General features: G+C 37.4%; 1 protein-coding gene across 4 annotated transcripts in view; it reads left to right on the plus strand.

The window, feature by feature from the left end:
- The window catches only part of VEGFC (vascular endothelial growth factor C), a 215536-nt gene that overhangs the window by 168387 nt on the left and 20067 nt on the right, over positions 1 to 27082 (plus strand). For all 4 annotated transcript variants that reach the window (XM_021284202.2, XM_021284201.2, XM_021284204.2 and 1 more), the window contains exons 2-3: positions 25140 to 25353; positions 26734 to 26924. In XM_021284202.2, coding sequence (XP_021139877.1) covers positions 25140 to 25353; positions 26734 to 26924 — 405 coding nt within the window. The remainder of the gene's footprint in view (positions 1 to 25139; positions 25354 to 26733; positions 26925 to 27082) is intronic.

Consider the following 27082-nt stretch of genomic DNA (forward strand, 5'->3'; position numbering starts at 1 on the left):
GTTTTTGGATGAGGGGATGATACAAGGTTGGGAAAAGGGTGCTGGGACCAGTGAGACTGGGCTGTGGGTTTGGAGGGAGAAAGTATGGTTCTTACCTATGTGAAAATGTTGGAATGCTGCTTATTCCTATCCAGAGGGTTTATCCTAACTCATCTAATCCCTATTGCTGCTTCCTTATCAGAATGAACCTTTTGCCTGTCATAACAGGAAAAGATAATGATACTTACTTGTCATGGTTTGTACATTATGCACAGTCATATCAGATGTTTGCAGTCTCTTGGGGGGGGGGGTGAGGATTCTTCTTCTTTTCCCCTCCTCAAGAACTTGCAAACAGCTTGTTTGTTATTGTTTGCTCTAGTGTTTGTGCAATGGGAGTTGAGTCTGGGATAGGATCCCTGGTATTCTTTTCCAGTCTCCTGAAACCATCAGTCCTGCAGATTGGTTATCCTCTCCAAGACCGCAGCTAGTAACTCTCTTGTTCCTTCTGTCAAAATTGAAAGTATTTTAGGGAAAACTAGACAAAGTAATTTGATTAACATCCAGATTAACATGCAGTAGAATAATTTCCCCATTTTAGTCAAAGCTCTTTGTCACTTTTTTGATCACATCAGCTGCCTGACTGTAACTGACTTTTTTTTAAACAAAATAAACCCCTCCAAAAAATAAATCTGTCTTCTCAGTGTAATCTTTCAGTAAGCTGCTCCTCTCCATTAGGTAGGTCAACTTTATTTTGAAGGTTAATGGACTGTTGTTCAGTTGAAAACTCTGTTTCCTTCTTCACGTTCTGGAGTAAGTCCTCCCTTGTAGTTTGAGTTGATTTTAGAAATGTTTGCTCTCAAGTGGTTTTCTCTATCCTTTGTACTGAAAATTGTGATAAGCATGTAACAGAAGCTTGCTGGACAATCTGTTTTGCTTTGTTGTTTCCTCAGCAGATTGGAAAGTTAAAGCACGGTTTATTTCCCAGTCGTAATGTCATGTACAGTGGTCAGATAGTGAGAGGCCATGTCCTACTCATCTTTCTGTGGTTAGTGTCCTTAACACCACCTTATTCTTTTCATTCTTGTCACTATCCTGCTGCAGTATATTATCTGTTTATAAACAGCACGTGCTGTAGTAGGTATGCACAAATTGGCATCTATTGTCATTACAATTTTGACCAAAACCAGCAGTACTTGCTGATGTTCTCTTGTTTATCCCGTAAGAGTGTTCTGTGCAGAACTCCATCACTTGGTTTTATTTGAAGAGAGGAAAAAAAAAAAGAAAACGAAACCAGATAAATCTGGTAAATCATTTGAACTGGTTAGACAGTAGAGGGCTGGATTTAGAACTGCACCACTTCATGTAAGCTAACAGTCTGGTCTAGGAAAGGAAAAACAGCTTTGTATTGATAGGGACATAAGGTAGATTTATCAGAGTTTATGTGTTGCTGGTGATTGATGTAGTACATAGACATAATAAGTGCCAGCTGTTCCTCCCCCATAAATCAGAAACAATAATATTTCCTTTTATTTCAGTGTGAACTGTGTGACTTGCTTGAATTCCATTTTGAAATCAAAGGACTTTTTGTTTAGAGTTACAAATGAGAAGTATTTCCACACAAACAAATTAAGAACATTTTGATATGACTATAATGCAACCTGAAAGCAGCATCACAAATACCTGTGTGTTACCAGGGTTTGCCATCTTTCATGAGCTATGTCAAAAGCGTTTTTCCATTTCTGCCCATATTTCAGAAATATGTATTTCTGGCTTACTCCATTAAAGCTGATGTTTTTGTGGCTGCCCACATCACTGAGTATTCTGGCCCTATATGTTTCTGGCCCCATCATGTTTTTGTATTGTTAACTGGACTCAAACAGATTTTAGTATTTTATTCCTTTTCATCTCCACTTTCAAAGTTTCTGCTTTGTCAGCAACTATTAAATAAGGGATTTACATATTTAAAAAATCCAGAGGTTTGATGTACTAACATATAAAGCTACTGAACTACATGCTATGAGTAATTACCTTAAAATCATGATTTATCTATCCTCTTTAGGCCTTAAGGAGATTGCATTTCCTTACTATTTATTTTCAGTTTTCTGTAACTAATAGGTGTGTTTATAAATGTCATGTGTGATGTAACAGGATCTAAAAAAAAATTGTTACATGTTTGCATAGTGTAAATGTTTGTGGACTTTGTAAAATGGAAGAAAGTAAAGTTGAAATAAAACACTTGTTCAATATGCATAGTCATGTAATGCAACAAGAACATTCCTGCAGCTTGTTAATAAATTCAGTAAATGAGAGTTATCAATGGCTGGTATCTGTCTTTATAGTTACCCAAATGAACAACTGGTGCATGACGACCTTTGATAATTTATTTTAATTATATTTTAGTGGCTCTTTAGGGTTCTCAAACAGATTTAGTTAATAAAAAAAATCTCATTCCTAGCATTCTCATAGATAATGCATGTCTTATACTGTTTCTTGACTTTCAAGTGACATAATTTTTGTCTTTTAAAATTAATCTCATGGCAGCTTGTAAAAGAAGGCAGGGCTATGCTGCTCACGTGTATGACAAGTGGCATCAGTTTCCTTAAAGAGTTGACTCCATTCCACTGGTGCTTAATTTCTAAGCCCTAATCCTGCTAAATTATATGTGCTTTATATAATGCAATATTTACTGAATTTTCAACTCCAAACTAGGATAGCTTACTGATAGTACAAAATAGACAATACTTTTTGTTTGCATCTGAATTGTTTTTCCTATTTTAGAATATATAGAAAAGGTATTACTTTTGTGTTGTTGTTACTTGTGGCTTTCTCATGCTCTGAAGTTTAAGCAGAAATTAACTAAAGCATTTTTATGTGCGGAAACACACAAAACTACCATTTGCCTTTTAATATGATATTCCATTATTTCAGTTGTATTTTATTCTGTCATTGTAATCTGTTTACTTATAAAATGATTATTAGAAGTCAAAAGACAGAGGTGCTATCACTTCAAAATGTAAAATGAAACTTTATTATTTCAGGGCTTGTGCTTTTCAGAAGTATGTTTCCCTAATTTGACCCTCAGTAACCCTTGAGAGACCTAAGCACAAGTTACAAACTAATTACTTGAATTGCTTTACTGGAACTTGTTAGGCATTTTCTGTTTATACATTAATGTAATATAAATATAGCTTAGGCAACAAAAGCCCTTGGGGTAAATTTATGTCCTGAATAACCCTGTTCTAGTGACCTCAACAGAATTACTCAAAGTCAAGACAGAATTTAAATTGGAAGACCAGATCTTCAACGGCTGTAAGTAGTCTGAACTCCACTAAAATCAGTGTAGATGTGGTCACAACAGCTGTAAAGACAGAATTGCTCCTTCCAGTATACTTTGTCTGGGAGGTTTTTTTGTGTGTTTTTGTTTTGTTTTGTTTTAAATTAATTTGTGGGCACTTCTAGCAAAGGGATGGGGCTGCCTTTTTGTTTTAGAGTTTAAAACCGAGCAGAACTTATCTGTAGGAATAATTCTGTTTTAGTTTAGAGCTGTTATAATGTTATACAACCTGCTTTGGTTTGAACTTTGAAATAAAGTCTTCATGGAGTGATAGGGAACATCGTGGCTTTTGGTCCTGCATCTTTGGTTTTTCTATGCCTTTCTCTGAACTATGATCTAGCTTCTAAAAAACTTTCTCTAACCAAGTAATATATAAGAAATTATACTCAACAGTTATACGGTCTTGCTTTAGAGTCTGTAAATATAGTAGTCACTAGACAATGTTTGTGTTTCATAACAGCTTTGCTTCAAAAATAAATTTAAAATAATGGCTAATCTGTACTCTGGCCCTATAGATGTGCACACCACTTTAACCTTGGGGATTATCTCATTGGTTTAGTTGGAAAAAAAAATGTGGTCAGTATTGTCTGGTTGAAAGTGCCTTCACAATGGGAAATTTGGATTGAGAGTATTTTGTTTACGAGGAGCAATGAGTGCTTACAATTTTTACAATATTATAGCAATAATCCACCAAAGAGAATTGTTTGGTATGCTTTTCAGTAGTTAATATTAACAATTTTTCTTTTCAGCACACTTAGGTGGGTGTCTGTTCCTTCTCTCAAAGATTCTCTGAGCCAAGTAATAGAGGTCAATAACATCTTGGGTTTTTAGTGACCTCCACTCACTAAGCAAATATTACATTACCATCAGTCTATTGACTTGCTGGAAGAGAAACATCATACATATTTTATAAATGGTAGCCCACAATGAGACTCTTCTTATCATTGTCTAAAGCTTTTCTGCAGGCTTGGCCAAAGAAGTGGAATTGTAGTTCAGGATGTGAGGCTGGTGGTCCTCAATGTTGCTTAAAGTTTCCATGTCTTGCCGGGCAATATCCCCAGGAGAACCGAGGCTCTGCTGATTTTTCTGGTTTAGGATGCATTTTGGGCTCTGTTGCTTTGTATTGTATGTATCTATGCCCAGAACCATGGTAACAAGTGTTGTAAGCTATTCTGTGCTGCTTTTTAAGAGTTACAGCAGCCGCCCTTTCTGCTTTTCTGTGGCAGTGCAGCAGTTGCCTTTCCTGAGAAACTCTTCCTTGTACCATAGTTTTACACTTGCTTGTCAGCATGCAGTTCAGCTTGAAAGGGGTAACGTAGATCACTTCCAGTTACTAGAATATAATAGAATATTTCAGTTGAAGTGATATACAACAATCATCTAGTCCAATTGTCTGACTGCTTCAGGGCTGACCACAAATTAAAGCAAATTATTAAGGGCATTGTCCAAATGCCTCTTTTAAGTGTTTACACTGACAGGTTTGAGTCACTGACTGCCTCTCTAGGAAGCCTGTTCCAGTGTTTGATCACCCTCTCTGTAAAGAAATGCTTCCTAACATCCAGTCTGCCCCTTCCCTGGGGCAGCTTTGAACCATTCGCCTCTGTCCTATCACTGGATACTGGAGAGAAGAGCTCAGCACCTCCCTCTCCACGTCCCCTCCTCAGGAAGCTGTACAGAGCAATGAGGTTGCCCCTCAGCCTCCTTTTCTCCAAACTAGACAAGCCCAAAGTCCTCAGCCACTTACCACAGGATGTGTCTTCCAGCCCTATCACGAGCTTTATTGCCCTCCTCTGGATGCATTCAAGGACCTTAATGTCCTTGTTGAATTGCAGAGCTCACAGTGCTGGCTGGATGGGAGGCCACACCATGGCTAAATGCAGTGGAACAATTACCTCCTTGGAGCAGCTGGCTACGCTGTGTTTGATGTACCCCAGGATGTGGGTTGCCCTCTTGGCTACCAGGGCACACACTGCTGGTTCAGGCTGAACTGCTACCAACCAGCATCCCCAGATCCCTTCTGCAGCCTTTCTCTCCAGCCACTCCTCTCCCTGTTTGTACTTGTGCCTGGTGTTACTCCATCCCAGGTGCAGAATCCGGCCTTTGTTCTTGTTAAAATTCATCTTGTTAATCATTACCCAATCTATCTAGATCCCTCTGCAAGGCATCTTGTCCCTAGTCCAGAGTGCAAAACCATGAAGTTGGGCAGTCTCAGTACTGCAATCTGTAGACTTCTCTAGGGTAGCTTTTAAGTGAGGTAGTTGGAGTACCAGTACAGGATAGCTGCACATACATAGCTGTCTACTCAATCCTGGATATTATTTTCAGTTTGCAGTTCCAGTCTTTAAAATCACTGTGCTATAAGAGATTTTAGTCTTGTTTGGCTAATAGACTTTTCTTCCACTGCCTGCATATATGACACTGGTTGAACATTCTAATGCATAGACTTCTACCGCTTTTTAATTATTTTAGTTTACCACAGTACAGCTTTCCCAAAAGTAGCAGTGCTAATTTGAAAGTGGGATAGCTGACAGGCAAACTGTTACTTTATCAAATTGTCTGTACACACTGTTTAATTAATGTTTTCTTACTGGAATGGATAGGGATAGAAACAGATTTTAGAGAGAAGGAAAAAATTTGTTGGGAGAAAATAATCCAAAACTTGGATGACAGACAGAAAAGTACCATCAGCAGATGGTCAGATCTGAGGAAGAACACCAAAGCAAAACATAAATCTTCTGGTTTATAGACTGTCAGGGAAGAATTGCCTGCACAGAGATACACACAACCTAGGAGTCAATCAGGAGGAGGCAGAGCTCTGCACGCAGGCACATCACTAAGGCATCCTTGGAACTGTGATGGATGGATATAGGAAGACAGGCAGGGAACAAAGGGAGGAAGGTTTCCCTTTACATGAAGAAGTAGTTTGAGTGGATGGGTTGCTTGTGGATTAGGGTCAGAGGAGGGGTTTGTGTGGGTCACATGATAAGTGTTTGTTACAGATGATTAGTATGAAGGAAGAGGGCAAAGTGATATTTAAGCAACTCAAACATTCTTGTTTGTAGGGGAGACCTTAGCTTCCTTGACACCTGCTGAAAGGACAGTGCATATAACCAACCCAGGATGTTTCTGGAGACTGTCAATGGACTCTAGTGTAGATGCAATATTCCTGAGTGACACTGTCCTCACAAATAAAGAACTGGCCAAGGAAGTAATAATCAGTGGCAGCCTTGGCTTATTGCAACCATGAATTACTGGAGCTCAACATCCCAAGGGGAGTGAGGAAGGTAAATAGCGCAGTATATACATTCTGAACTTCATTAAAGCAAAGTTTGGTTTATTCAGGGAACTGGCAAATGGGATCCTTCTGGAAGCAGCATGGTTATGCCAAGGGTAAATCATGCTTGATTAATCTGATCACCATCTGTGATGAAATTAGATCTGTGAATGAAGGTAGAGAAATGGATTTCATCTACCTTGACTTCAGCAAGGTTTTCAAAGCTGTTTCTTGCAGTATTCTGTTATGATCTGGTTGTTTGGAAGACTGGGTTCCAGAGTGTAGTCAGTGGAGGCCAGTTACAAGTAGCTTTTCTCAGGGGCCTCTCCTGGCCAAGTTCAAATAATCAATTAGTGGAACATGCTGTATGTTTATAGCATACAAATGCACTATGCTTTTACAGCTTTAATGCTTTGTTAAAGTGAGCGGTTTATGCAAGCTATTATTTGGTAATGGAGTGCGGGAGGCACATAGAAACACATATTCCAGTGTTTTAGGAACCATCAAGTTAATTCCTCACATTCCAGTGGGGAATGTGCAGATGTCAAAATGTCAAAAAAATGTCAAAACCTTTAATGTTGCTGTAACATTGAGTTATTGTTCTTCAGTTTCCAGATTTTGTACTTAGGCTTGATAAAGGAGAGTACTTCTACTGCCATTAATCCTTTCAGTGTTGTTGTAGGAGTTCTCATTTCCCTGATGATATGCAAGAAGGGGATGAGATCAGAAGGTGAAACACTACTCTTGAGTCAATATTAAAGGAAAGAAGATGAAATACCGGAGAAATGCATGTTAAAATTGAGGATCCAGGGGAAGGCCGGGGAGGACTAAGAGGGTGGATTTCTTGAAAGGAGTCCTATAACACACAGTCAAAACCAATGCAAGTGACAGAATGGGACGCTTGTCCAGTTTTTGTCGTTTCTTTAAAAATGAAATGTAAATCAATGTGTTTTTTTCATCTGTTGAAAAGTTATAATTTGTGTGTATATATTTTGTCATTGTTAAAGTTCACCTGTCTTTCAAGATAAAGTAACTTTGTGGGATGAAATTTTCCAAGCATTAGCTTTCTTTCTCAATCTGTTCTTAACGTCTGTCTTTCAAACAACTTAATATAATTAAGAACTTTCATTATATTCTGTATCTTCCTGATTTATAAACATATGCGTATCAGGAGAATGTGTTCCTGTAATAAATTTTACTAATTCTTGTTCTTTAAAATAATAAATTATAATTAAAAAATTCTCATTTTAGAGATTACAGTTTTCAGTATTCAGTTCAACTACTCCTGTGTAAAGGGGCATCTGTTCTCTAGACTTGCATTTAGAGTCTTGAATTCCAGATGCTTAGAGCATTACTGCTGTATTGAAATAACTAGAAATTGTGAGTCAGGTATAACACAGAAGATGCAGAAATTTGATGAATTTTCTGGTTTTTTGTGTGGTTCTTTTAAAGTTTATTTTTTAAAACTGTTGCCCACTATCAGGAGGTGTTAAGTGTATTTTAAATACATGATTTTTTGTAACTACATGAGTGCCAGAATCCAGACTTTTAGTATAAGCTACAAACATTGGAAATGCTGTGAAAGTTTGGATTCTAAATCCATGTCTTTGTGCTGCTTTTTTTTTTCAGAGGAGCTAAATTCTTTCTTGTATTTGCAAAATATGTCCTTTTGTAAGGCATTCAGGTACCTGAATCAAAATAAGCAATAGTCACTCAATTTCAGGTTTTAGGCTGCATTTACCCATTTTAGATACATTTGGGAGACATTCTAAATGACAATTATTTTTCCCAGTTCTTTAAGTCTTCCCACACATTGTTGGTCCTTTACACATCAAAAACATTTACATGTGACTGACTAATAGAGCTGAAATCATGACAATGTGACTCAGTAAGCTATCTGTGATAAATATGAAATTGTGAAAGAGCACATACATATATTCATTTGTGCCATTTATACTATTGCTGGATTTGATTATACTGTATTGTCTATTTAATATTCCTTTGGAAAAACAAAAAAGGAAACTGTTTATTTAGATAATGTGCCATATTTTCTGTCTGGGTGTACACTTTCTGACATCTGATGCTACTTAGGATGCTAGGATAGCTCATGCTCTATGAAGACCGGGTTAAGTATAAATCCTGAGGCAATCTCTTTAAATGTAACAGCAAATCAACATCTTGTAATACCACCTGATTCAACATTTGATAACAATGGTAACTTCTACCTTTTATTAGCAGATGTAAAGCCTTTTATCAGAAATATTAGTACAGTTAGTTGCGGGGTGCCTTCCCTCCTCCCCCACTCCCCAGAGATTCTGTTCCTTCAAGTTTGGCTGTATTAATAAATAGGTTTAATTCTACCTACCAGTGATGTTTGCATGACATGGCTATCTCAAAGAATTGAGATGGGACTTTAGCAAGTGTGGTCTTTTGTCAATGGACAAAGCTGTAGGAACTGAAGACTTACAGCATTGTTCCCTTTCCCATGTATTCCCCGGCAGCTACTAGTTGAATACTAATTTTGTAGATGGAGAGTATCATGAATTGTTGCTGTTCGTATATGGAATGCCCATGTGCCCTCCAAAACCATCTCCAAGTGTGTTTAGCCCTATGGAAGATGCTGAGTTTGACAGCACTGGAGTCTGTCTGCGGACAGATTCAGCAGGTGCAAATAGCATCATTCTGCAGACACTCAGTGCTGAGACAGATTTTATTAAACATGTCATTTGGTCTTAAAGACTCTTGAAAGGAGTTTTAGGCATCTCAAGTAAGGAATGCTCTGAGGAAATGCTGGAATTGAGCTCAGGAAGCCAACCACCTACAGTTGCAGAGAACAGGGATCTGTCCTTCAATGAGAAGTGTTTGTTAAAAATCTGAAAAAGTCTGAGGACGGAAAAAGATGTATCTGGATATTTCAGAGGGAAAGTGTTTTTTCTTCTGTCTGCAGGCTACAAACTACCATGGTTTAGTGCAGGCTTTGCTGAAAGAAGGTCAAAATAAGCCACACAAGAATTTCAATTTGCAGAAAATACACAGTTTCAAGTTCAGTTTAAAAATGTTCAGGGCTAGTTACCTTCCAAAAATTGGATTGTCCAATTCTGATTCGTACCCTCCATGTGTGTGCTCAGTGTCTCCTACAGACAAAATAAAAAGAGAATACATCCTTCATTTAAATTACAGCAGTATAACCTTTGAACTGAATTAATCTGCTAGTTCTTGTTATTCCCTTATTTGATGTGACCAAATATCATGATACTGAAAGAGGACTGGAAGTTCTCATGCAATGCTAGCAAGTATCTACTGGTCTCTGCATCGTCTGGCAAGTAGCTGTGTACTCTGCTGATGCCAATGGGGACAAGAGTACATTGGCCAGACTGGTGCTTGAGGCCCCAAAAGTTAATTGCTACTGTTCCTGCATGTGGTCCAGACCTGACAGCGCCTGTTGACTGACAAGTACCCTTGTAGCAGTGTCCCACACTGAGCACTGAGTTAAGTGCTTTTTTGTGTTTAAAGCAAATAGCTGATAAAATCTCCTGACTAGCATGTGCTTTTCAAGCATGAAAAATGCTGGTACATATGCTGATTGGCAGTGACTGTTTCACACTGTATTGGAACATAATTTAACTTTGAAAGTGGACCCCAGTAAATAGTATTCTGATCACTCACATAGTGATACCAGAGAAACTACTAAACTTGAGCTCTGATTATATATATTCTGTTGCTTGCATCTAACTGGTGACTTTTTAACGGAATAAATATACTTTACCCAGTGTGTCACTTTAGTTAATGCTTCTGGTTCTCATGTAACCAATTAATCTTTCATCTGCTGCTCCAAAAATCTTGTTCCAATGATGGTGAAATTATACTGAAATTAATTGTACACTAGAGGATGGAGAGTAACTATAGCTATATGTTTAACCATAAAAACATAGATAAGGGAATATGGTATTTTTTCTACTATCTTAAAATGCTATAATTCACAGTTGTACAGACAAATATCAGCCTGTGAACTCACACAGCCTGTAGTGCACAATTAATGTGTTGCTCACAAATCAGAAATAGCTAGTTAAAACTGAGGCCAACAGAAACATTTGATGTTGGCCAAAGACCAGCATAAGATGAAGACCACTGGCCTGGGTAGAAATGAAGTCTATAGGAGAAGTCATCAGGCATAACTTTTTTAAAGCATTTAAGAATTAGAAAAATTTTAACTAGATGTTCAACATAATCAAAATGTTCAGTGCTCACCATCTTTATAATTGATAGAACAGATAGTTAAGTTTCTTCTTGACAGTGCATTGTGGAACCCATGTATGTCTCTAACACAGATTTATTTTTATTTTTATTTTTCTACATTTATATCAAAGTGTTCTGCTACAACAGTGGAGCATATATCACTGAGAACATTACTTTAGTATAGACAATATGGGCCTGAGACAGGATGAAAAGCGTGAGGGAGTTCAGAGTGTGCAAGACAGACAAGTAATGTTTTCCTAATGGTAAGACTACTAAGTGCTTGGCTTTCTACCTGGACAGCTCTGGTTGGATTATTTTGATATTTTGTTTTAAATGCTTGCAGTAGCAGAGCCTGAGTCTGTGATTTATGAAGTCCTTCAGCATTAACACTTTTCTGTTCAATCCAAGAGAAATCACAGAATCACAGAATGTTGGGGATTGGAAGGGACCTCGCAAGATCATTTATTCCAATCCCCTGCTGGAGCAGGAACACCTAGATGAGGCTACACAGGAATGTGTCCAGGCAGGTTTTCAATGTCTCCAGAGTAGGAGACTCCACTACCCCCCTGGGCAGCCTGTTCCAGTGTTCTGTCACCCTCACTGTGAAGAAGTTTCTGGTCATATTTAAGTAGCACTTCCTATGTTTCAGTTTGCACCCATTGCCCCTTGTCTTATCATTGGTTGTCACTGAGAAGAGCCTGGCTCCATTGTCATGACACTCACCCTTTATATATTTATAAACATTAATGAGGTCACCCCTCTGTCTCCTGTTTTCCAAGCTAAAGAGACCCAGCTTCCCTCAGCCTTTCCTCATAAGGGAGATGTTCCACTCCCTCAGTCACCTTTATGGCTCTGCACTGGACTCTCTCCAGCAGTCCCTTTCCTTCTTGAACTGAGGGGCCCAGAACTGGACACAATATTCCAGATGTGGTCTCACCAGGGCAGAGTAGAGGGGAAGGAGAACCTCTCTCGATCTACTAACCACCCCCCTTCTAATACACCCCAGGATGCCATTGGCCTTCTTGGCTACAAGGGCACAGTGCTGACTCATGGTCATCCTGCTGTCCACCAGGACCCCCAGGTCCCTTTCCCCTACACTGCTCTCCAACAGGTTATTCCTCAACTTATACCGGTACCTGGGGCTGTTCCTGCCCAGATGCAAGACTCTACACTTCCCCTTGTTATATTTCATCATTTTTTTTCCCCACTCAACTCTCCAGCCTGTCCAGGTCTCGCTGGATGGCAGCACAGCCTTCTGGCATGTTAGCCATTCCTCCCAGCTTGGTGTCATCAGCAAACTTGCTGACAGTGCACTTTATTCCCTCATCCAAGTCATTGATGAATATATTGAATAATACTGGTCCCAGTACTGACCCTGAGGGACTCCACTAGATACAGGCCTCCAACTGGACTCCACCCCATTAACCAGAACTCTCTGGCTTCTTTCCTTCAGCCAGTTCACAGTCCACCTCACTACTCGATTGTCCAGACCACACTTCCTCAGTTTAGCTGTGAGGATGCTGTGGGAGGCTGTGTCAAATGCTTTACTGAAATCAAGATGGACCACATCCACTGCTCTACCATCATCTCTCCACCTGGTTATGTCCTCATAAAATGCTATGAGGTTGGTTAAGCATGACTTCCCCTTGGTGAAGCTGTGCTGGCTGCCCCTAATGACCCTCTTATCCTTGATATGCCTTCAGATGGTGCCAAGGGTAAGTTGTTCCATCACCTTTCCATGAATGGAGGTGATGTTTAAATTACAGCTGGTCAGGGAGCTTCAGCTAAGTACATTTTCACAAAGCCCCTTCTTGGGAGGGAGTATTGAGCAAAAGCCCATTTCCTAAAAAATTATCTGGTAAATATCTTGAGAAACATCAGAAAATTAATATGAAACAATAAAGTTATTAGACTAAACTGTAGCACCCTGAAGCTGCTTGGCTTCCCTGTGACACTACCTGCACGGGGAGTTACCGAGTGGTAAATTATATGTGTTGTCTTCTAAGTTCATGGGTCTGTTTTCATGTTCCAGGGAGTGCATGTGCCAGGCATCACTTTGGGAGGCATTAGGAGTTGATCAAGATTTTGAAAAGGGTTGCACTGTATGTATTTCATGCATATGGTATTTCTTAAGGAAGCAAAGACCATGTCTGGGGGGTCTTTGTGGACTGTAATAGAGGGCAAACTCCAGCCCCCAGGCTGCTTGGGCATGGTTTGACCCATGTCGATGCTGCCCAGAGCAGGCTGACCACATGCATTTAGCATAGCAGTTTATATGGGTCCCCTTGGCTTCCATATAACACCTCTGAGGAATGTTTACTTCTTTGTTGTTGGTTTGAAGGGTCCTGAGTATGTTTTGTTTTTTAAATAGTCAAAGACTGTGTTACAGCCCCCTGGAAAGGTGTTTGTAGAGCTTAATGCTGCGGGTGCCCATTCTGTGCCCTGGGAGGTGGCTAAGGGGCTTCATCGGTGCCAGACCAGTTGGGATATGCTGGGAACAAAGTTGTGGCATTTTGTGTTTGTGCTGTTAGAAGTGGGCCCTTGAGTGAACTGGCATGTCAGCCGTGTCTGGGTTTCCTCATGCGTTCAGTTTGGATGAGGAAGAGACCAAAAGGCCTGAACGGACAACACAGAAACACCCTTGCCTTTGAGTTGTACAGCTGCTCCGATAAAAAATGATACATGCACTTTGTCTAGATTGTAATGTTTGCATAATGATGGAAAAATGTTTTATGAACACGTGTTGTGGGGTAAACTAAGGAAGGACTGCAGGCGACCTGATGTAAACATCTAAAAAAAATGGAATTGAGAATTAATCATATAAACATGCTGTGACAGGCAAAAATGTTTAGAGAAGTCAACAAAAACTATTATGGGCAAGATCATCTAAAAATCACCAGACTGCTTTAATAAGGAGTTGAAATGTAACCAAGAACTATGAAAAAGACTTTGGGGTAGGAAAAATACTGTCTTTGTGTTTTAGCAGAATGACTAATACATTAGTTAGGTCAATAGGTTTTGAAAGCAAATTAGCATGTTTGAAATGAAAAATATAGCAGCAGTGGGACAAACATTGGCTGCCAGGTAACTAATTTTCAAAGTCCAACAATGTAGACTGTAGAAAAGCAAAAGAAGTTAAGTGTAACAAAAGGAAAACTGAGTTTTAAGACTGGGAGGGTGAACTCAATATGGTATTTAGGGCTAGTAAAACTACAGATACTGTGACCATAGGGACTGAAACATAGTACACACACTGATGTATAGATGCAATACTTGAGCTAGGAGCCGAAATCCTGTAATCCTCACTAAACAAAAATCCCATTGAAGTTGGTAGAAGATTTGGGTGAACAAGGAATGTATAACTGGGCAATTAGAGACAAACTTGCAGCCTGACCTTGACAGGGCCTTTGTGCCTGTGATTAGCTGTACCCATAGCATTTGGGCACATTTGTTTAAAGGCACAGTGAATTTTACTGACATCTAAAAAATAGCCATAGTTAAAGTTCTAATTGATCCAAATCACAAATGCAAATAATTGCAGAGAGATGTATTAAGGCTACAATTTTAAAATCCAAATCTTTTGGAACACCAAAATTCTGCATTCTTAGTCCTTTCCTTCTCAAAGGAAAACAGGAATAGATAGAATTTTTTTGATTGTTTTGTCTGTAGTAGCATAGGGTGACAGTTATGTGACTTCTCACAAATCTGAGATAGTAAGGGAGATTATTGTGCAGGATGTCAGAAATAACCTGCAGGTAAAAGAATAAAAATATATACCAGCATCTGCCATACATGTTTGAAAAACTCCATTGCTGTCCTCTAAGTTCTTTTAGAACTATTTCAATGTGAAACAAAATGTTTTTAAAGATCATTCATTTACATTTTTTCCCCTCTTTTGTGATCCTAATTCAAATAAAATTAAATATAAACAAAACACTTTATTTTGAAACAAAATTTAGTTCAGCATACCAGAAATGTCATTTTCACTGCCAGTTACTCTAATGAGACGTGTTCCCTGTGTCTAAATGTACCTAGTTTGAAAAGAGCTGCTGACTTAAAGTGTTGAGGAAATTGCAGTTCTCAGTAAAAGAAATGTTAGAAATGTGTGCGAGAACAGACAGAAATAGTTTCATGGTCTGGTCCTGTAAATGGTAACCTCACTGACTACAGTGGGTTCTTGGTATTAACAAGTGTATGTCCAAAATTCCAATTTCCAGGACTGCAATCCTGCAAAGATGTGTGCACTTCATTGTACTGACAATAAGCTGCTGGGGAAAAAAAGTCAAAGGAATCCTTCTACTACATTAATTTTGTGTGCACACAACTCCATCAAGGTTTTATATGAAAATCCTTATAAATAATTGCTGCTGATTGACTTTGGGAAGGGGTTTCATATGCTTGAAAAAGTGGTTCCTTAAGGGTTGCTGGTAGTGCTAGAGAATTTGTAATTTCTCTTCTCCATAAATTCTCCTGCTTTGACACTATCTTCTGCTAAAAATCTAAAAAAAAACCCAACTCTGGAACCTTTTTTTTTGAGGAAACTGACTAATATGATAGAATGTATTTTATTCAGAAAGCCTAGAGCCCTTTGATTTCATTCTTTCTTCCTTTTGTATTAGAATCTGGAATTTTGAGATGTGTACCTTTGCATCTGGAGAACAGAATCTCAGGATGCTCTGAGATGGGTGCTGGGTTGCACTGGTACTAACCGCCTTTTACTCCCTTATCTCTTTCTTCCCTCACTCCCATTTTCACCTCACAAACCTGATTACCTCGGTTCTTCTGTTCAAGAATCTGTGACCAGGTGAATACAAAATGCAGTGGTACTTCTAAGAGCAGATAAAAAGATTAGCATGAGAAAATATTTCTATATAATAGTAAGTTTTATGCATATGCTTAGCTTAATTTTAAGCATCTTCCTTACATCTTTCCACAGACTTTGAATAACTGGAACCTCTGTTCCACTTTCTTCTGCTCTCCGTATGCCTCCTTTTAATATGTATAATCCCTGTAAATCCGTTTTCTTTTTCATTAGTTTCTGGGTCTGGATAAGAATGTAGGCAACTCAGCAAGGTGGTACAAGACAAGTTTCCACTAATGGCAACTATCATGGATTTCAAGATGCAATGTTATTTTTTCCATCAGAGATCATATGCATTCTTGGATTCCAGTAGCTCAGGGCATACTTGTAAATCTGTTCTTGCAAAAACTTCATTCTGCAGTCAAACCTTCTTGAAAAAGTCTTCTGATAACATGCTGTGTCCAGCATTGGATTACTCTGTGTCCTGTCAGTATAAATTAGGATCTAGTATAATACTGCTGATGTTCCCTGACCCTGTTTAAGTAACATTGCAGTACAATACACTATTCAGAATAATTTAAGCCAAAAATAATGGGGAACATATATTTCTCCTGAAATGCATGAAAGGGAATTGTGACCAAGTCCCAGTCTAGTTCTTGAATTTGCTGTTCTCAAGGATACTTTTGCCTTTCCCCATTGCTCATGCTTTGCTGACAAATCTCTTAACACCTGTCAGGTTTTACATGGTACGATAAGCTTTCTCCTTCAGTGATGCATGAGCATTACTTCTCTTTTTGTGATAAAAAAACTGTGTTTTTTTAATATTTTCCTCCCCATAATTTGGAAGGGATGTGACAACTCCACAGAAGCCCTGTTGTTTTATATTGTAGTTTGCAACGAAGTTAGCCCATCAGGGAAGGCAAAGGTGTGCCTTACATCATCTTACCCTTTCTGTGGAAAGAATTACCTCAGCTTGTGATGGCAGTACCTGAAAGTGGGCAGCTGGTACTGAATAGTCAAACATAGGAAGAATAAAATGGTATTCTTCCATGTCACCCTATTCCATAGGTCTCAAATATTGATATGTTAAAGTACTATATTTTTCTGAGTTTAAATAATTTATTCTTAATGGAACATTATGGCTGTGTGTAAGGGTGAAGGATTTTGTTATTGTCTTTCAGTTTTAAAATGCTTTCAATGTAATGTTATACTTAAAGGCTTGAAAATAAATCTTCTTCTCTTTGTACTGTTCTAATCCATTTGGAATTTTGGGATTAAGATTGCTTTTCTCTGTTGTCTGGCTATTTTTTTCTGCAGCATCAAAGGCAAGAAAAAAGTATTATAGGCTTAGTGTCTAAACAAATGGGTTTGTTTCTGTGTAACTTTTCTGTAACAGATGTCAAATGACAACCTGAAGGATGTTCCATGCAGAATTGAGGATGGAACAATTTTCCAACCCAGGTTATTAGGGTGAGCACAAGTGGGCAGTGAGTTGCAGGTCATTTGCATTGTGTACCTACCTCAGGCTAACGAAATTCAGATGATCTCTTTCTTCTGCCTACATGAACAAAGGACCTTTACATAAAATATTTGGGTAGTACTTTGACAATGAAAATAAAAGGTTCTTCTGGTATTTTGTTTATTAATGATATCACACAATTGAATGGCTTAATTACCAAAGGCTGTGTGATATAGTAGTCTGGCGTGTCCATTTGAGTTACCAATTAGACTTTTTATAATGACTTGTGTAAAATGAACTGAAGAAATGTGATGCTAAATGCAATAATCAGATAGAATGTAATTTTAATGGGATACAATTAGAAACTCTAAAATTTAATAAAACATATAGGTTTCTAAGAGCCTTTATCTGTTTCCTTTTTCATAGATACAAAACTTGTTTGTAATAATTTAGAACAAAGATTTTGCAACTGGAATTGCTGTGTTATAACTGCCTCATTATCCTTTAGCTTTTGAGTTTTAAGTAGCGTATTGTGTTTATAGCTGGAATATTTGTTCAAATAGGCAATGTGACAAGGTAGGTGGTCTTCTAATTAATATTTTTGTACAGATCTGTAAACTGTGCAAGGCTTGTTTAACAATACAGAAATCATGTCCTATTAGATTAAGACATTTGTTTAGGAATAAAGTTCAACTTTTCCTTTGAAATGCAAGTGATCTTGTTTCATGGCCTGTGAATTATTTATTTTAAGAACCGTTTTAAAATTATAATTAATTCAAGAAATTTCTGTGACCTGTTGCTAAATATTTAGACCACAGATTAATTACATTTACTCAGGGTTTTAAATACTGATTTTAAAAACTTGGTGAAAAGGCAAGTTACTTAGTATTGAGAGATATTACACAACAATAATAAGAGGTGACCTGTTCATGTAATCCTTCTGTCCTATAAATGGCCACATTGTTAAAAAATTCAAGAATAAACAAGAGCATTAAATGGAAAACTAAAACCTCTCGTCAGAGTGAGAATGCACCACATGCTGTAGCCTGTGTGTTTAGCATAACTCAGCAATGCTCTTAGTGTGCAATTTCTTATTCCACCCCTTAGTGAAAACTTTTTGGTATGTACTATTGATCTGTAGGATACAAAACATTACATTAAAGCTGTTCCTACTGCTTTTTTGAAGCCCATCACTTGATACATGGCGAGATCTCTTTTATTTCTCACTAATTAGGGTCTAGGATCCCTTTGCATAGCACACATAATGTGCTCAAGCAGTATCTCAGAATGGGCTGGCATTCAAATTAAAATAAAGGGATTATCCCATACCTTTCTGCTTAGTATATCTCTAGTTGATACTGAGAAGCGCTTTAAATTCTCACTGCCTGTGTTACATCTGCCAAAGTGATGACAGATAATTGCAGTGTTAATAATTTTCTTCAAAAACTGTCTCCATATTTGTTTGATTTCACCAACATAGCTAATGGCTGTTTCTAATAGAAATAATGATAATACCAGTGAAAGCTCAGTAAAGACTGAAAATAAACAATCTCCTTATAAAGGCCTGGTAGTTTATTCTTCTGTGCTGATTTTAATGAGATACATCTGACTGTGAAAGAAAAACAAAAGGTTGAAGGGTATCTTTAAAAACCAGCAATATTCACACCTTTAAAAAAAAATATCCCTAGCTGGTGTTTTGCTATTTTCTGAGTAAGATCTTATAACCAGAACTTTTAAGTTGGAGTTGAATTTCTAAGTATTTAAGTTTTTCGAATTGTGTGGTTCACCTTCCTCAGTGTTAGTTAAAAGTTGCTTGAAAGTATTAAAAATAAACACATTGTTTTTATGACACGTCAAATTCTACAGAACTACCATGCGGCATCAACCCAGATGCTTCTTACTCAGGGCACATGCGATTGGCACCACAACCTTGCAGGCTGCTGTGGTTGTATTGCAGGCGGCACAATGTTGGCCTTATTTTTACTTATAAATTGTTACCTTTTTCTTCTGGTCATGCACCCAGTCACAGTGATCCTCACATTTGTCACTGCTCGTCAGTGCATCTGAGGATGACCAGGAAAATAATACACAAATCTCATCTGGTGCAGATTGCACTGCTTGGTGTCTCCAGGATTTAATCAGATGTAAGCCATTCGTCACCAATAATCCAAATCGTTACTGATTCCCAATCTATTTGTAATGTTAGCTGGAAGCTTCAGTATGAGTCTTTGAATCAATTAAAGAATCCAGATGCAGCTGCACTTAAACAGCAAATGCTTATCCCGCAAATTTCCATGACTGCTGTGCAGCCTTTGACCTTTCATTTGTAGGCTCATCTAGTGTGAGCTCCTGAATAGTGAATCAAGTCTTTTGATAAAGGGCTTGACTTTCATAATTTGTTTTGCAATTATGACTTGCTGTATTCTTAGAAACAGTTTGCAGGATTTTGTGACTACAAATTGAAGACTGCTGCTGTGGAGCAATGTAAAATTTCAAAGATCGGGCTCAAGTGCATGAGAACAAACCCTTTTCTGTTGCTATAATCTAGTTGTGAAATTGCTTCAAAAAAGGTAAATTCTCAAAACTGCTTTCCTTCATAGTCAGGAGTGGTGTTTATTGACACTTTTCCTCATTTCTGTGCACACATGTATGCATGTCTAGATCATAAGGAATTTTCTCATGGCACTTACCATCTCTGTATCAGATACCATGTCACCTACGGCAATGTCTGAACTGCCCAGGCTTATAGAAACTTGTGAGAACTGGCCACCTAAGAAGAACTTCTAAAGAAACCGGTCAACAGAGCAGGGAGTTGATCTAGAAAGGGAGGAATGATTTTTTTTCTCTCACTGCTTCCCAGGGAAATCAGACTCAGATTAAAGAAAAGGGTATTTTCATAAGTAATTCCCTTTGACTATATGAAAGTACGGGCATTTTATTAGTGAATGTTGAGAGCTATTCAGGAATGCAGGTACTTGAGAAATAAGCACCATCCGAGAAGTACATTTCAGAATCTCTGTAGCAGCTAAATGTTTGACTGAAGGACCAAACATAAGTGCCCTTGTGCAAATCTGTAATCTTAGCTATGCTTTTTCAGGATTTTCTGAGAATATCTAAATAAAATATTACCTGAAAAATACTGATTTGCATAAAAATTAGATTTCACTTAACATGGAAATTTTAGACTACCTACTTCAGTTTAAATACTTGTACTCATAAACAGGAGAGCAATATTAAATAATATAAGCCTAGGATGATTTTCTAGCAGTTTATGCATCTTCCTCACCAAAAATGTTCCAACTAAAGAAAAAAATGTCATTAATATTATACTAGTGAAACTTCCATAGTCTTAATCTTATCCTCATAGCCAATGTCTTTTTCTTCCATTTTAACAAATTCTCTTTCAAATCCTCTCCACAAACAGTTGGGTTTTCTTCCCCCTTGTCTATCCACTTTGTACATTCTTCCCTTCTCCCCACCATTTATTTACATGCTTTTTTACCTGGTGTTAGTATTTAAAATGTCAGAATGAGTAGAGATTGCTTAAAGCATAATATAGTTCAGATCATTATATTTATTTTATACTTCCATTCTAACTTGTTTGATGTGCTTTATAAGCTCTTTGGAGCACAGAGACTGATTCTAATCTCTGTTGTTCTCATTAAGTTTTGATTTAGTTGAAATTAACTGCAGTGTTCTTACTACTCATTTAAAGTAACGTGAAATAAAAAATTACGCTCACTGTTACTGTTTCACTTTTATAAGGCACTGCTTTGCTGCTATATTGAATGGTAACTTAAAAGTTTGCAATTGAGTACAGTAATTCAGTTTTACTAGTGACAAACTGATGCATAAGAGATAAAAATCAGGGCTATAATGATTGTAGAGGCAGATAAAAAAGTTGAATTTAATAATTAACTATATTAAATAGGATTTTTTTTTAGTGACATCAACATCCAAAAAAACTAGTGCTGAAATACATGAAAATTGCAATAAAATATGCAAGTGAAGTGTTTATACATATTTTTCTTTTGCAATACTTCTGTTTGTTTGCACACTGTTTCAATGTTAGAATTTACCTGCTTGATTTTTTATACACTTCAGTCAGTCAGTAAGTACAGTATAAAAATGTATTAAAATGGAGGGTTTTAAGGACAGCATTTTCCTATTAAGGATTGTCAACAAAATCCTTGAAAATTAAATGAGCTGACAACAGATGCGTAAAGTACTGTTATAGCACATTGCACCATCAATTATGTGTCAAGTGTGCTGCCAAATATTAAGTGTTCTGACCTTTGTTATTAATAATAGAGGCAGACACTGGGGACATGTGGAAGACAAATAATGTAATGCACGGAAAATCTATTATAGATTTGATTTTGTGAATGGACATGGAGCCTGTTTGGTATCCTGCTTCTCCCTTTGTAAGCTACAATTTTATGTGGAACTGGACATACAACATAATGGAAATGAATATTGTGAAAAACAACTTCAACAGAGTAAAATGTTCCTAAATTAAATAAATAATACTGAGAGGGAGCTTGGCATCAACTCTTTACTACTTTATTTATACGTGTATTTGTCATTTCCCCTGTTCCTGGCGAAATCATGTGGAAGAAGTGAAATGAAGCAAACTTGTCTTTACAGTATTCTCCATTCATTCTTGTGTTTTTAAGTTGTTGTTTTTCTCAGTATCATGTGTCATCTTGTAAAGACTGGCTACTCAAAATTTCAGTCAATTTCTTTCTCCAAAGTATAGCTTCTTGCATTTGTTAGGTGATCATGCAGGACAACATCGATAATGTGTAAAAATGACAAAAACAGCAGAATGGCCAACCAAAGGACAAGCAGTAAATCCTTATGAAATAATTGGTTTTGTTGTTTTGTTTTTTGTTGTCGTTATTAAAAAAGAAAAAAAAAGACACAAACCCAACCTTGTAACTGACTTAAAAGTGCAAAGAAAACAGAAAACATAGGACAGAAAAAACTCCTTCCTCTGCAAGCACTGTTGGCACTGAATTCCTGCTTCCTTCTCAATGTAGAATGTAGATCCCAGACTGCGTTTCCAGTGAAGCATTAAGCAGTTGGTCCAGGATTTTGTGTGTAGTGCACTATAACTGATTAATATGAAAATCAGTGGACAGTTTATGTTTATCAAAAAGCTTGCTTTTGTCGTAACAATTGCAAAATTTCTCTTGTCAAAAAATTCATTAACATCATATTACTTTCAGACAATACATCAGTTCTTTAGTATTCTGTTTTTTAAACTTAAGATTACAATTCAGAGTAACTAGCTTGGTGATAGTAGCTGCATCTACAAATAGTTTTTATTTGCAAACTTCACTAATTTGGACTTGCATAAGAATAATGAAAAATTAGAGCTCCTCTAATTTGTAATACATTTTTATTGACATTACTTAGTGATTTTTTTTCAATTGTAAATAGATGTTGAAGTCTTAAGATTTAATTTAATGTTCATGTCAACAATAAAGTTTGATTCTTGCACAAAGTTAAATGACTCTACAAGCTCCTTACATTTATGTTCCTTTAAACAGTTTGGCATAGATGAGAGTAATTTGCTGCAGTTCGAAAAGACATGCCTTTCCTAGACTTATAATGAATACACTAGGAACAAATAATTGATGTGTGTGTGAAGGTAACATTGAAAAAGAAACATACATTTTCTATTATTCTTTTCCTTTTGTTCATACTAAGTGAGCACTTCACATTGTAGGCCTTCATGTGGCACTCTGACCCATGCAATATCCAGGAAGAAATGCATTTGAAAGCAGTACTTTATTAAATTAGATTTAATAATTTATTAAATTGTATACCATACTTTATTAAAACAACTCATATCTTCATGCTTTGACTTTTATTCATACATATTTTATATGTGTATATCAGATTTGCTTTCCAGCTGGAAAGACATGACTTGATTTCCTGACCAAGGAGGATTTCATCAACACAGATTGCTGCTAACAAATATGACCTCTTTCGTGCTCTGTACACTGGCTTCTTATCAACTAAGTAAATTTGAGTTTCGGTACTTATTTTTATGGTGATCTAGGCCTGTACTTTGAATATTTGAAGCAACAGTAGCCAGCGTTTTGTCTACAGTGGGCTGCACAGGCTTTTGAGGGATTCATAAAAGGCTGGTGAACCTTTGGTTGGATTCTCTTTCCATGTCACCTGCATGATCTGCTGGTACTTCCTAGGACCAGCTCCTAGGGATGACCAAATGAGGAATGAGGCTACTCAGATGCTGCGCTTTTTGCCTCTTGAGAGAGACAAAAGGAAGGAGGCAGTGACCAAATTAGTTGTTTATTCAGCTTGGGTTTTTGTTTGTGATGCACTGATTAAGAACTTGTGTGGTGTCCTGCAAGGAGAGCAGGGGAGGGAGACGCTCTGTGTTGCCAACAGAGGTGAAGGCAAGGCCCCAAGGTACTGCTTGCTGAGTGACTTGGGTCGGAGGTGACCCTTCCTATGGAGGCAAGGGAAGAGATGAAGTCCTGAATGAGCGTGTTTCTGAGACTGATACCTTGACTATTGAAACCTCCCAGGACAAAACAGTCTGTCATGACACTGTAGTTAGTGAAGCTGTAGCGAAAACATTTTTTTTAACTTTCAAATGACTTTGAAATCTGTATTGGCTTTGCCTTCTGTGTTTAACCGTGTTTATGGAAATGAGTTCTGTGAATCTGCCTTAGCCTCGGGCATTTCTTCTGTACTTGACACCTGCTAAGGAAGTGGATGAGACAGCACATGCCATTTTGTACCCTTTTAGTTGTTTGTGAGACAAAGAGCAGTTTTGTTTCAGGTGAGCTAGTCCAGAATGGGCTGTTTTATTCGTGTAATGTTCAAAATGACTGAACTGAAATAATGTGTTTTTTGTTAGTAGTGGAGTTTGATAAAGAATCTTAAATTTCAGTTTTTATAGTTTTGTATTTCTGGTTTTAGAGATATGTTATATGTTTATTGGACGAGAGCAACGGTTTTGTAGTAACCTGTAGAGAGTCTGCAGCCAGTTGCTAGACACTTTTTACAAAGTGTACCTCTATATTTTGTGTCTCATACTGCCATCTAAGGGCCACGTAGGCTGAGAAGGTGGCTAAAGGTTCTTCAATATTTATCTTTTTCCTTATTGCTCTTCCCTTTGGAAAGTCAGCAATTCATGGATCAGAGAGGGAGGTCAGGGAATATCAGCAGTCCTTGGATGCAATATGTTGTTTCATCTAAGAGGACAGAGGAGTCTTCCAGATAAGTGAGAAATTATAAGGTAAATCTGAGTCTGTTAAGAAAATGCAATGCAATGAGTTTGTGTAAAAGACAGTAAATACGAAAGAGTGATTTACAGGATATGAGTACTCTTGAAACAACAGGTTGAGGAGTGTAGTGCTTGAGTCCCGAAGAACTTCAGCTGAAATTCTTAGCAGTGAGGGAGTGTGCAGTTCAGGTTCTTAAAAGTACTAAAGTCCTTGACTCCTATTGATTCAAGGGTTATTGCTTTCTAATAGAATTTGCTCATTAAGGTTTTCCCTAAAAAGGTACAAAATCACAAGTAGTTTTCTTCTTTTTTCTAATTTCACTGTTTTTGTGTTTCTGAGTGTTTCAGTTTTCCTGGACTAAGGGAAAATGAGCAAAAAATTTGGTGTTACTTTAAGAGTATGTGATATTAAATAACATGAACTGAACATCATTTAAATATTTTGAGGTTTAAGCATTCAAAATCTTATCATGAAAACTTTTCTATACGGGATAAAAATGATTTTTTAAAAAATCTGCAATCTGTACTTGTATAAGCTAAATTCTATAGTTCCTTTCTCACATAGATATTTTGAATTACGAGTATGATAAAGAATTAGTGGTACAAGCAAAACATTTCTATATTTGTCACTATAGTACTTGTGGGCATTGACTAACAAAAGCAGTTTTTGTAATAAGGACCCCTTTGAGCACAACTTTATTTTACCATGTATGGGTTGTTTTTCAGGCTAGTTTCCAGCAAACCTTGTGTAATGGAGAAAGTAATTAATCTTGCATGTTACTTTGACAGGCTCATGCAAGCAAAGACCTGGAAGAGCAATTGCGGTCTGTGTCCAGTGTGGATGAACTCATGACAGTACTTTACCCAGAATACTGGAAAATGTTCAAATGTCAGTTGAGGAGAGGAGGTTGGCAACACAACAGGGAACACTCCAGCTTTGACACAAGATCAGATGATTCACTGAAATTTGCTGCAGCACACTATAACGCAGAGATCCTGAAAAGTAAGTACAGGACACAAAATGCATTCTAACGTGCAATAAATTAAAATCTGAAGGCTTCTCAGTTGTGTCAAAAATATTTTAAAAGCTAAGCATTCTCAGTAAACGAAACTCAGCAGTTTGATTTGATGTCATGGGTATAATATGAAATCCTTGGCAGTCAACCTTCCGTAATGAAATAAATTGCTCCACGGAGTTATTTTTGGTACGTCCATTGTAAGAAAGTTACAGGCTACTTTCTTGGCTCAGTAGATACAGCAAGTTAAGTGTTTGTCTTCGGTTATAAGGAATCCTCCTTTGTAGAGGCTGTAATGATTTTGCAGAAAGTAAAGAGGGCACTAACAGATTCATTCACTGTTTCTGCTCTTTTTCTGCAGTTACATCACAGCTGGTGATGCTTTCTTCTCTTACATGTTATTGCTTTAGGAGGCCAAGTAATCCACTTGTAGCTTTTCCTTGTTGCAAGAGGCCAGCTGTCACGATATTACGCTGAAATGAGAAAAAAACATCTTTGAAACAAATATATCAATACCCCTTAGTGTTTTAGAAGACCCAGATAAGAATATAATTAACTTACAGTTTAAGCAAGTGCTTGCAGGCAGAGGAACATGGGATTTAAAGTGGGAGGCATATTTTTTGACATGATATTGGAAATCATATACCTTAATGGAGACTTTAAGGTAGGTGAAATTTCCATTTTTGCCAAGTAGCTTATAAAAATTGACTCCAAAAGAGAATAAAGGGCCTGTACAGCTGCAGGTCTCATGGCTGTTTAGTGTAAGATTGAATTTGGCAAAAGTAACAATATGTAAAATGTTTGCCCAAATTTGTGTGGGTATTCTGGGCACAAGTACCACCTTTCAGATTAAATCATATGGTGTACATAATTGCTAAATAATAACCTTTAAATTATACACGTGTAGTTAACAAAGTAAACATGTATTCAAATTAATTTCATGTTAAGTGTGTAGGCATCAAATGTAATGTTTTTAATATATAATAGCCAAATGAAATACTGTGTGGGACTTGTTAAAATTACGAAGCTGTGCAGTACTTCTTTAGGCTTCACTTAAGGTGAGACTAACCCTGGGCATAGGAGAAAGGGCATGTACAGCTTTAGCTGTGAATGTCATAAGATATGTCCATCCTTGGTAGGTTTCTCCTTAGCTCCACTGTGAATTTTCTTATGCTCCATGGCAATGTCAAACCCCTATGAAGAAGAAATTAACACAGAGATACGTATTTCACTGAATAAAGGGTGGGACCCTAGAAATGCATATTCTGGTTCGAAACTTAAAAAAAAATTCTTACTAATTTACTTCAGGAGAGTATTGTTTTTAAACAGTTACTTTATAACACATAAAATTCCCTGTAACTTGGCAGGTATTGATACTGAATGGAGAAAAACTCAGTGCATGCCACGTGAAGTGTGTGTGGATGTGGGAAAAGAGTTTGGAGCAACTACAAACACCTTCTTTAAACCCCCATGTGTATCCATCTACAGATGTGGAGGTTGCTGCAATAGTGAAGGACTCCAGTGTATGAATATCAGCACAAATTACATCAGCAAGACAGTAAGTTTTTACTCTTATTGCAGTCCAAATGCTCCTTGCAAATCCATTTATGATCATGCATATTTTAAACCTTTTTATTGCTACTTTGAGAAAGGAAAAAAAGGCCATTCCAGAATACACAGGAAAAACAGCTGAAGAGACTACTGCCTGGAAGAAAA

Source organism: Columba livia, chromosome 4 (assembly GCF_036013475.1).
Source record: "Columba livia isolate bColLiv1 breed racing homer chromosome 4, bColLiv1.pat.W.v2, whole genome shotgun sequence".
In the NCBI taxonomy this organism is placed as follows: domain Eukaryota; kingdom Metazoa; phylum Chordata; class Aves; order Columbiformes; family Columbidae; genus Columba; species Columba livia.